Below are 9443 nucleotides of genomic sequence, written 5' to 3'. Positions count from 1 at the left end.
TCTTGGTGATTGGCGTACCCGAGTGATAAGGTGATGGTCACCTCATCCATCACCCAGATGTGGTCGGTTTGGCCGCTAGCAGTTGCTTTGCTAGCGACTTCAGAAATAGGAAATGCATTAAGTTATATTCGAGGCATTTGCATGCATGAGGTTTAACTATTACTGTTCATGCCACCTCCCGTTCAGTTACTGTTCATGCGACCTCCTGTTCAGTCTGTTCATCATTCTTGGTTGGATTTTGGTGTTGAGATCACATGCAGCCATGAAAACTTTGTCAATGTGCATTGTTGTTTTCCTGTTTTCCTTATTTTTTGAGACAACCTTTCCGACGTATATCTGCGTTCATATCGAAATACTGATCATGGTTATATTTCGCATAAAGTCCCTCTCTGATGAAGGGACTTCAATTTCGCAATAACAAATTACGGCGCCGTGACGTGGCCTTATCTTCGAAAAAAAGTTCTATCATCAGGCCTAGGTGACGCGTTCCCACACCTCCATGTTCGCAAAGGAAAAAGGATTAAAGGTGCGCGTTCTGATAGTGGCCAGCTTCCGCTTTCGATTTGATAACAACCATTTATTTCTAACTAGGCATCCTTCGATTTTTTAATCAGTTTTCAGCTGTACGCTCGCTTGTCATGTAGGCCACAGCACGAACATACGAGTGCACATGGTGGGACCTAACGTTAAGGCGTTCACGGGCGGGACCAAACAGAATTAGCAGCGTTTGCTGGGCGAGAGCCTTCCTTCAGGAAATTGACCTGAACAGTTGAACTGACCTTAATTTCTTGCTGACCCAATTTAAATCGTACAATTAACTGCCAGCCATTCTTCACTCATGTATAAATTTAACTTTGATACAGAAGCAAAAAAACAAAAAAAAAACAGTTTCAGCAAGCAGTATATTTTGCGAGGTATCTAAATATACTTTTGAGATACAAAAAAATATTTTTTTTGCCAGTTTTGCAGCGCCATCTGAACAAATTGGTTGGTTTCTGCAGTGTTAGTGCGTTTTTCTTTTGTTTCTTTTTTCTGTTGACGGGCCCGCGCTGCCGCAAGCATTTGTTAGATCACAGCGCAGCCTTGTTGCATAGGCGCATTCAAATACTTTTGTTTTTCTGTGGTTGCGACTATGCGTATGTGCTTTACCATCTGACACCTGCGGACACGACCAGCCATGTCCGACAGCCCTGCGAGAGCGCGGTGGAAACGGTACTTGGACCGTGACAGTTATTTTTATGTGCCGGCGTCAACAAGCTGGAAGCGGGAAAAAGACTTCGAAGCTTCAGCGCTTAGTGCGACCGCATCTAACGTTGAGCCTGCAAGTGACGCACAGGTCGTCTCCCAGGAGCACTCGGAAAGCGATGTCGGACCTTCAAATGCAAGCAATGAAGGCGGCGCGGCTGATGTCGACGCGGCACCTTCAACTAGTCAGGCCGAAAACGATCAGCTGATTGACGAAGGCGACCATGACAGCGAGTATTGCGGCTCGGAGTACAGCTATGACAGTGACGATGAGCGTGACAGCGGGTTTTTGGACGTATCAGATGAGGATGGCATGCTTCATTCCCGCTTTGCGCAGTTTGATGACCAAACATTGCCCAATTCCCAAGTTACAAGGTCGGGTGCTATAGCAGCCATTATGTCATTTGCTGTTGCCCATGGGCTGACATGGTCAGCCCTTGGTGATCTAGCGAAGCTGGTCAACTTTCTTTTCGGAACGGATGTATTGCCCAAGAGCAAGTATTTGTTTAGGCAGCTCTGGTCCAAGGAAACACAGGATATAGTGCAACAGCACTACGTTTGTGAGAAGTGTGAATCTGAAATGGAGGCACAAGGGCTGTCAGCTCACTGCCCCATGTGCCAACACACTGATCGAATTCAGACATTGAAAGACCGTGGCCTGTTTTTTGTTATTCTTAACATGGAGAAGCAGCTCAGCTTTCTTCTTGAAAAAACAAAAGCGGACCTTCATGAAAACCTCAACAAGCTTCAGCAGCCCGAAGAACAAATTACTGATGTGACCAGTGCAGAGTGCTACAAAAGGCTGCGAAAGGCAAGAAACCTGAGTAAGGATGACTTGACACTGCTCATCAACACGGATGGAAGCCCTGTGTGGAAGTCTTCAAAGACTTCCATCTGGCCCCTTCAGTTCATTGTTAATGAACTTCCACCCAACGTGCGGTTCAAGCATCCCATTCTTGCAGGACTGTGGTTTGGGAAGAAGCATCCCAACATGCAGTTGTTCTTGCACACATTTGTGAAGGAGCTCAATGGCATGAAGGCAATCAAGTGGAACCATGAGGCTCACACGCATGTGTCCAAGGTAGCTGTCCTGGGGTGCTCAGTTGATGCTCCAGCAAGAGCAGCCACGCTCAACATGGTCAACTTCAGTGGCTACTTTGGATGCCCATGGTGCCTCATTCCTGGGGAGCACACTGAAGGTAAGCCATGTTTATCTTGCAGTTCTTTGGCATGGCCTGTGGAAAACAGTAAACCAGTTGCCTTAATATTTACTTTCCCAAACACGTTGCAAAACTTATTTATCGCATGGATAAATGCAAACAGCAACGCTTCCAACTTCACGAAAGCAGAAGGGTGCACTGAAGGGCCTGTTGATACATTTTAACTTCAAAAAAACAGCGCAGATGGCAGGACTAAGCAAGAAACACAGAGTACAGGGGCTGACGAACAATTGAGTGCGCTTTATGCGGCAGGAAAACACACGTGAAACGTGAGGAAAAACGAAGAAAGCGAAATAAAGTTTTACATAAAATGTTTTCAGAAGAATACTGTTAGTAAAAAAATAGTAAATTCTGTGCCATGTTTGTAGTGAGGACATTGTGTGACGAGTTTTTATTTTTCATTTCAGGGAGCATGCGGTACATCATATATGAGCCACCAGAAGCAAGGACATCTGAGATGATGGTTCAAGATATGAAGCTGGCTCTTCGGTTTAAGGATGCCATCAATGGCATCAAAGGGCCATCTGCTCTTGTGAACTTGAAAGGTAAGCTAGCCTTTAATCTCCTTTTATCGGCTATAGGTGCGCTTAGTGATTTTCATGGCATGATACAAAAACAGCAACCTGAGCACGATACAAATGGAAACATTCTCAACCCTGAGGGTGAAATTATTGAGCAAAAGGTTGTGTAATTTAAGCCAAGGGTATGACGGAAGCCCTTTTGGTCGGGATGCATTTTGAAGAAGAAAGGCCAGGACGCCGACCACGTTATTTCGAGTTTAAAGGAAATTAACGTTTCAGCTTCCACACTGAAGCCTTGGTCACAATAAAACCTTGAAGGGAAATAATCACCTTAAGTGTTGAGGGTGGCCGAGCGGGTACGCCGAGGGACCGCCCCGGCAGAGCACGCAGCCCTGAGAGACACGTACAGACACGATGCTACCAGCAGGAACATAACCCGCCCCGGCGGGGAGCTTGCTTTATTAGCGCACCTAGAATCCACTGATGATGATGGTCGCCGTGGCGCCATCTAGTCGAGACGCGACACACTACATTAAGTATGCTTCACAACGCTGCGCAGGCAACTTGCGTAGATTGGCGGCAGATTTCTGGCGTTCCTATTCAGCGTGTGTTCCGTCGTCTGTATGTGAAGTGATTCCAGTAGCAGGCGTCAGGTGGCATTCCTTTCTTTTGCGAGGACACATGTAGCAGACCAGTAGATTGTGTGCGATGTGGTATCGCAGTGCTCGGCAAGGGTGCTTGTCGACACGTGGTTCTTGTTCACATCATTTTGATGCTGCTGAAGCGCTGCGCAAAGTTTCCTGACTCGCCAATATACACGTAACGGCAGTGTGCACAAGGAATGACGTAGACAACTCCTGGATACCTCTCTGTCGGCAGTTTGTCCTTTGCGTTTACAAGTTCATGCCTTAGTTTGCGAGACGGCACGGGCGCAGTTTGCACATTGTATGAGCGGAGTATGCGTGACAGAGCCTATCTGATGCCGGCCACGTACGGAATTGCTGCGTGCTTTTGAAGTCCGACGTCGGCAGCATGCGCAGGGCGAGGGCGTTGTCGCTGAACAGAGTTGATGAAGCCCTTAGGGTAACCGCACAATGAAAGCTCGTAGTTAGCTCGCATATTGTCTGCCACCCGGTCCTCTGGCTTGCTGGAGGTCCTGTCAGCTCTGCAGAGAAGGGAGGCCACCACAAACTGCTTCTCTCCTGCCGGATGCACCGAATTAAAGTGTAGGCACAGGCCAGTGTGAGTCTTCTTTCTGAACACCGTAAAGGACAGCCCCACACCATCACGCTTCACCAGGACGTCCAGGAATGCCAGACGCCTGTCGGCCTCTTCCTCAGTCGGGAATTGGATGAATTCACAGCCGTGAATTCACGACTACGCGAGCTCACTACGAGCTTGCTGACTACGCGAGCTCACTACGAGGTGGAGTAAGTTTCAGCGAATGAAAGTTTACTTCCTCCACCTTGGGGATTTCCCCTAAATCTGGTCGATTAACACCTGTCCTTCACTTGGAGTTGTCGATCAATTTGTTCTCGCGCTACAAACGACTAATCTCCTGGTTAGCTCAGTTGGTAGAGCGACTGCTCCAGTTAAGCAGTGGTCCCGGGTTCGAATCCTAGACCAGGACAAATTTTTCTTGAACTGCAAAGTTTCTGAGAAAGCTGTATAGCTTTCCTTTGTAGCCGTATGGCTGCATTCAGGTGGATGTCAAACTTTCATTCACAAGGAGGCAAGGCGACAAGGCAAAAAAAAAAGTGACAAGGCGACAGCAAGTGCAAGCAGGGCAATGACAGGCATAACATGAAGCAACCACTGACAAAAATGATAAGAGCACCCGCCGCAGTGGCTCAGTGGCTAAGGCGTTGCGCTGCTGAGCACAAGGTCGCGGGTTCGATTCCCGGCTGCGGCGGCCGCTTTTCTGATGGAGGCGAAAAGCAAAAACGCCCGTGTGTACGAGATTTTGGCGCACGATAAAGATCCCCAGGTGGTCAAAATTAATCCGGAGCCCTCCACTACGGCGCGCCTCATCGCCTGCGTTGCCTCGGCGCGTTAAACCCCACAATCAATCAATCAATCAATCAAAACTCATAATAGCACAGCCTTCCCAGGCACCCCCTGCGTTTTTTCCCTGTCGCAGCAACACCACGTACCACTTCATGCGACTAATCTCCTAGTCAAGTGAGGCCATTCAGCAAGAAAAGTCAACATGGCCGTTGGCACTCGTCGGTTGGGCCGGGTCAGAGTGCTAGTTTTTGTGTAGCATGCGGGAAAGTTTTGGCGATTACGATGTATAATAGAGGGGTTTCTAATGCGTGAGATCCTATGGGAACCATGCCGGGACTGATTGATGATGACGTTGCAGCCAGGAAAATGCAGCAATTGCGAATGTAACAGTGGGGTTCTACTATATCGGCATTACTGGTAGAATTAGATACTGTGGAGAAAAGATTTAATTGTCAATGCTGCAAGGCTAGTGATGGGTTGCCCGGTGTAGGAAGTAGAAGAAAGCAGCGGCCATAGCTTGTGTACATTAGACAGGTAAAAAATAATTGCCATGTGAGCCCTGTGTTTGCGGCATTTATTTGGAAATCCCCTAGTCAGCGGTTATGGTGCTGACACATGTTGAGTTGTCTGCTGCACTTAAAAAGATGCTATTTCATTCTCTTTCAGAATTGCTCTTGGAAAGCTTTGTGCGCAGTTGCAAGTCTCTGTACGGTCCAAGCTTCATGACGTTCAATGTCCATGGGCTGCTGCATCTGGCCAACTGTGTGCGGTCGCTAGGGCCGCTGTGGGCCCACTCTGCCTTTGTTTTTGAAGGTGGAAATGGCAACATTGTGCGGCAAGTATCAGCAGCCAAGGGCATTCCTCAACAAGTGACCGAAAGAATTGTCATGTTTCAGCAGCTGTGCCAACTCTGTGACAGTGGTCGGCTGACACTGCAAGAGCAGCAGGTGTGCAAGGAACTGATTGGTTACACACCTGTACAGAATGCTGCACGTGTTGGGGAAAAGCTGTGCCTTCTGGGAAGAGGCAAAGTAACGGCCCTCAGCTGTGATGAGCAGAGGACAATTCAGCTTCGTTGTGGGATTGCTGCTTCAAGTGCACTGCAGTACGAGCGTTTTATTCTAGATGGCCAGGTATTTCACAGCACTGCCTACACAAGGCCAGCTAGGTCGGACACCACTTTTCTTAGAACGACCAGTGGTGACTACAAGCGGGTGGAAAAGGTACTCGCTCTGAGGGGCACTGATACCTGTGTTATTTTGTGTCGTCCGGTTATTATTGCCGATGTACCTGCTGGTGTGCCTGCCATGCCTCAGCACATCAAAGAGTGTTTTCTTTCACACTCTGCAGTGCTGGATATTGTGCTACCAGAGGAGAATCAGGACTCCTGTCTGTTTATAGATTTCCCTGTAGAAGAAAAGATGTTTATTTGTAATATTCCTAACAAAATTGAAAGGGACTAAAGTGGCAGCTTGTTGTAGGACAGTATAGCGTATTTTCACTTACATTGTGTTGCTATGGGCTCATTTTTGCTGTGTATGTGTTCTGGAGGTCATGTTAGCATTCAAATGCATTTAGTGTTTAAATATTTACCTGTATTTAGTGTTAGTAGGAAATTTTCAGTGTTGTACGGAAAAACGTTCCTGGAAAGTTTTTTTTGGGAGGAACAGAGGAACATCACCGTTCCGTCAAGGGTAGGTAGAACTGTAACAATACCTCCAGTTATGTTTACGAAAGAACAGCATAGGGTACAGCGTTCCTTCTGTAAATGTTACATTGCTAGGATTTGGCTGTTTTTGATGCCAAGGTTTTAGGGTGTCCTTCTCATGCTATAAGCTGCCAAATTTTTCTGCCCTTCATGGAGCGTTCTTCGTTGAAGGTCGAAGGAAGAAAAGAATAACCACAAAGCCTGTCAGGCAGGCTGCAGCAGGGTGCACACGGCTATGCTGGCTGTAGACGCCAATGAGAAAGGTGCTTTGGCGCCTCTTTAATTCGTCTTCTGCCACAAACTCTTTTTTTTTCACAACCATGAACACAAAAACTGTGAGGCCGCTTGAGCTTCGCCATCAAGAGGGGAATGCGAAAGCTGAGCAGGGGCAGAGGTGGATGCGCCATCGGCATTTGCAGAACATGCCAGCTCAGAAGAGCACCTCGCACGGGTAGACGGCACCGCATTCATTGTATACGTGTTCTCTACAGCCACCTGAGCCAGCCGAAGGTGCCATACGAGACTACTCTGCTGTCAGTCAATGAACACCTGGGTCACCAATGTTGCACTCACCGCGTGTAAAAGCAAGACGTCAAATTTCCAGCCTCAGATTCTTGAAATACTGCCGCTGCCCGAAGCGAGGCGAGAGCTAGATCTCATGCCCAACAGCAACCATTCCTGATGGCTGAAAACTGAATCTGACCTGCAATGTTGTATTGCCCCATGGCACGAACATGGCGCTCGAACGTGCCGCCGTAAACTTTCCCACGCACCAAGCAGACCAAAGGTTTCGTGATGCCCATCACGTGAAGCAGGCAAGTTGCTGCTAAAAGCCTGCTCCAGTCTCATAAACACAAAACCTACTCAGCATTTTCCTCACGAGAGCACTAAACAGTCATACTTTATGGTCTTTGGGTGGGCCCATGAAGAAGGAAGAAGCCCCCTCTGTTAATCTGGCTTGTATGTTGAGCACATCTGATAAGTTGCTGAGAAGTAACTTCAATGCTACACTTGTATTTGGAACTAACCTGTCCCTTCCTGTTTTCATGTATTGTGCAGTTTGTTTTTCTGTCATTATTCTTAGTTCAAGGATAAACACAGAAGAAATCATGTTTATTTTAACTTCCATGTTACTGCCTCTAGGATGTACCTATGGCCCTTTTGCCACTATATTTTTGCTTGCCAAGCGGTTCACTGTTGTAGCCAGTGCATTAAATCTGGGCTTGTTGGTTGCATGAACTGTACAACATAATTAACAGGGCAGTAAGGACTGGACTAAAGGCAGTGGCCCCACAGAGCTCATCTTTTTCCTCTCTTCCAGTCGTTACTCCGCTGCTTATGTTTCACAGTGCATTTTTTGCGGCCTTTTTCGTACTTAAATTTTCTACCACGTGTGGTTTTCGTGCTATTGATTTGTTGCTCAGCTCATGTAGCTTTGTCAGTATGATTCATCCTGAGATGTCTTACGATATGACAGTTGCTTTAACCTTATCCTTGGCGAAGTGTTCTGAATGAAAACACGTAACAAAATCTTGCGAACTGTCCCAATGTACAGATTCATTTTTGTCAATGTTAGTCATGTGTAAGCACAGGCTTTGATGCTTGCATAATACATTTTTTAAAGAACCATGCTTTTTGTTCCATGCTTTTCAAGGAATCAAATGTTGGCAATCAGTTTTTCAAGAAAGCATCATTAAACTTTTTTTTTTGCCCCTGTGGGGAACTCCACTCAATAAATGTATTTTTAATGTATTTTCTTGGCTCATGCTTACTTAAGTTGCAATTACTATTTTTAACTACATGCATTGTAGATTACTGAAAGCTGGAATTGCCATAGAAATATATGCCGCAGCTACGGGATGCAGAGAATAAAATAAGGGTGGATATCAATGTAGATTAATGGGTCCATTATAACTGGTGTTTTTTTTTTTTTTGCAAATATACTCTGACCTGAATTGATTTAAAGTATGTGGCAGTACTTTGGTAGAAGTGGAATTAAGGCTACTGCATGAGTGACGTTCTGGGCTATGTGCACTTCACTCATCCAACAATACTGGGTTAATAAATGTGCTTGAAAGAGTGGGGATCGTTTCCTGCAGCTTCATACAAGCGTGGACTTGTATATAACGATATTGGCGGAGTGGTGGATTCGTAAAGCTTTGCTGCATACGAAAGATCCTGGCAGCGGGCCCCTTAAAAGCCCGAATCAAACATAAGCACAGTAGAAAAAAAATTTCAGTGCTGAAGCGCTGAAAATTTTTTTGCTTAATGTCTTTGCTCAAATTTGCTTGAAAAAAAAATGCTTTAAGGCAGGCTATGCAGTTTGCTCTCCAGAAAAGAAGAAATGAGGGCACGTGAAACCTTCTAATATATTCAGATTAGAAACATGTTCCTCGAAGAAGCTTGTGCTTGTACAGAGTATGCCAAGGCTTCGGCAACTGCTTTTCTACTAAGGAAATAAACCATATGTAATTTGCTAAAAATAAAGACACCATGGTGAAAAAAAAAACTTCGTGTTTTTAGCACGCAGTACTCTCACCGAACACACTACAAGAAGTACCCTTACATTTTGTCCTTTAGGAACATCGCCTCAGGAGTGAAATCAAGGTCAACAGGCAAATTACCTTGTAAAAAATGTTCGCAGAAGCAAAAAAAAAAGTGTGTGATGGTGGATAGCTCAGTGGAGGCTCGAACCATGGACTACTGCACCAAAAACGCGCTTATAACCACTGCGCTAACTCA

General features: G+C 46.1%; 2 protein-coding genes across 2 annotated transcripts; both read left to right on the top strand.

Annotated features, from left to right (window-relative positions):
- The first annotated feature begins 696 nt into the window (after positions 1 to 696).
- On the top strand, positions 697 to 2642 carry LOC144164010 (uncharacterized). The gene has a single exon (XM_077694633.1). It carries the CDS (start codon positions 1178 to 1180, stop codon positions 2627 to 2629), a length of 1452 nt encoding a protein of 483 aa, XP_077550759.1. The 5' UTR covers positions 697 to 1177; the 3' UTR covers positions 2630 to 2642.
- A 235-nt stretch (positions 2643 to 2877) lies between these two features.
- LOC144163722 (uncharacterized) lies at positions 2878 to 6647 on the top strand. Its single transcript, XM_077694469.1, has 2 exons — positions 2878 to 3010; positions 5660 to 6647. The coding sequence occupies exons 1-2, from the start codon at positions 2878 to 2880 to the stop codon at positions 6454 to 6456; spliced, it is 930 nt and encodes a 309-aa protein (XP_077550595.1). The 3' UTR covers positions 6457 to 6647.
- Positions 6648 to 9443: the final 2796 nt, after the last annotated feature.

The sequence above is a fragment of the Haemaphysalis longicornis genome, unplaced genomic scaffold (genome assembly GCF_048455015.1).
Source record: "Haemaphysalis longicornis isolate Haplotype H1 unplaced genomic scaffold, Haemaphysalis longicornis Haplotype H1 scaffold_13, whole genome shotgun sequence".
NCBI lineage: Eukaryota > Metazoa > Arthropoda > Arachnida > Ixodida > Ixodidae > Haemaphysalis > Haemaphysalis longicornis.
The sequence above is the reverse complement of the archived record's forward strand: the minus strand, read 5'-3'. Positions and strand labels throughout refer to the sequence as shown.

Excerpts from the sequence above, each read along its gene's own strand:
- LOC144163722 (XM_077694469.1), top strand. The coding sequence starts at position 2,878 with ATGCGGTACATCATATATGAGCCACCAGAAGCAAGGACATCTGAGATG. Across the intron at positions 3,011-5,659 it reads TGCTCTTGTGAACTTGAAAG|AATTGCTCTTGGAAAGCTTT; the intron begins GTAAGCTAGCCT and ends ATTCTCTTTCAG.
- LOC144164010 (XM_077694633.1), top strand. The coding sequence starts at position 1,178 with ATGTCCGACAGCCCTGCGAGAGCGCGGTGGAAACGGTACTTGGACCGT.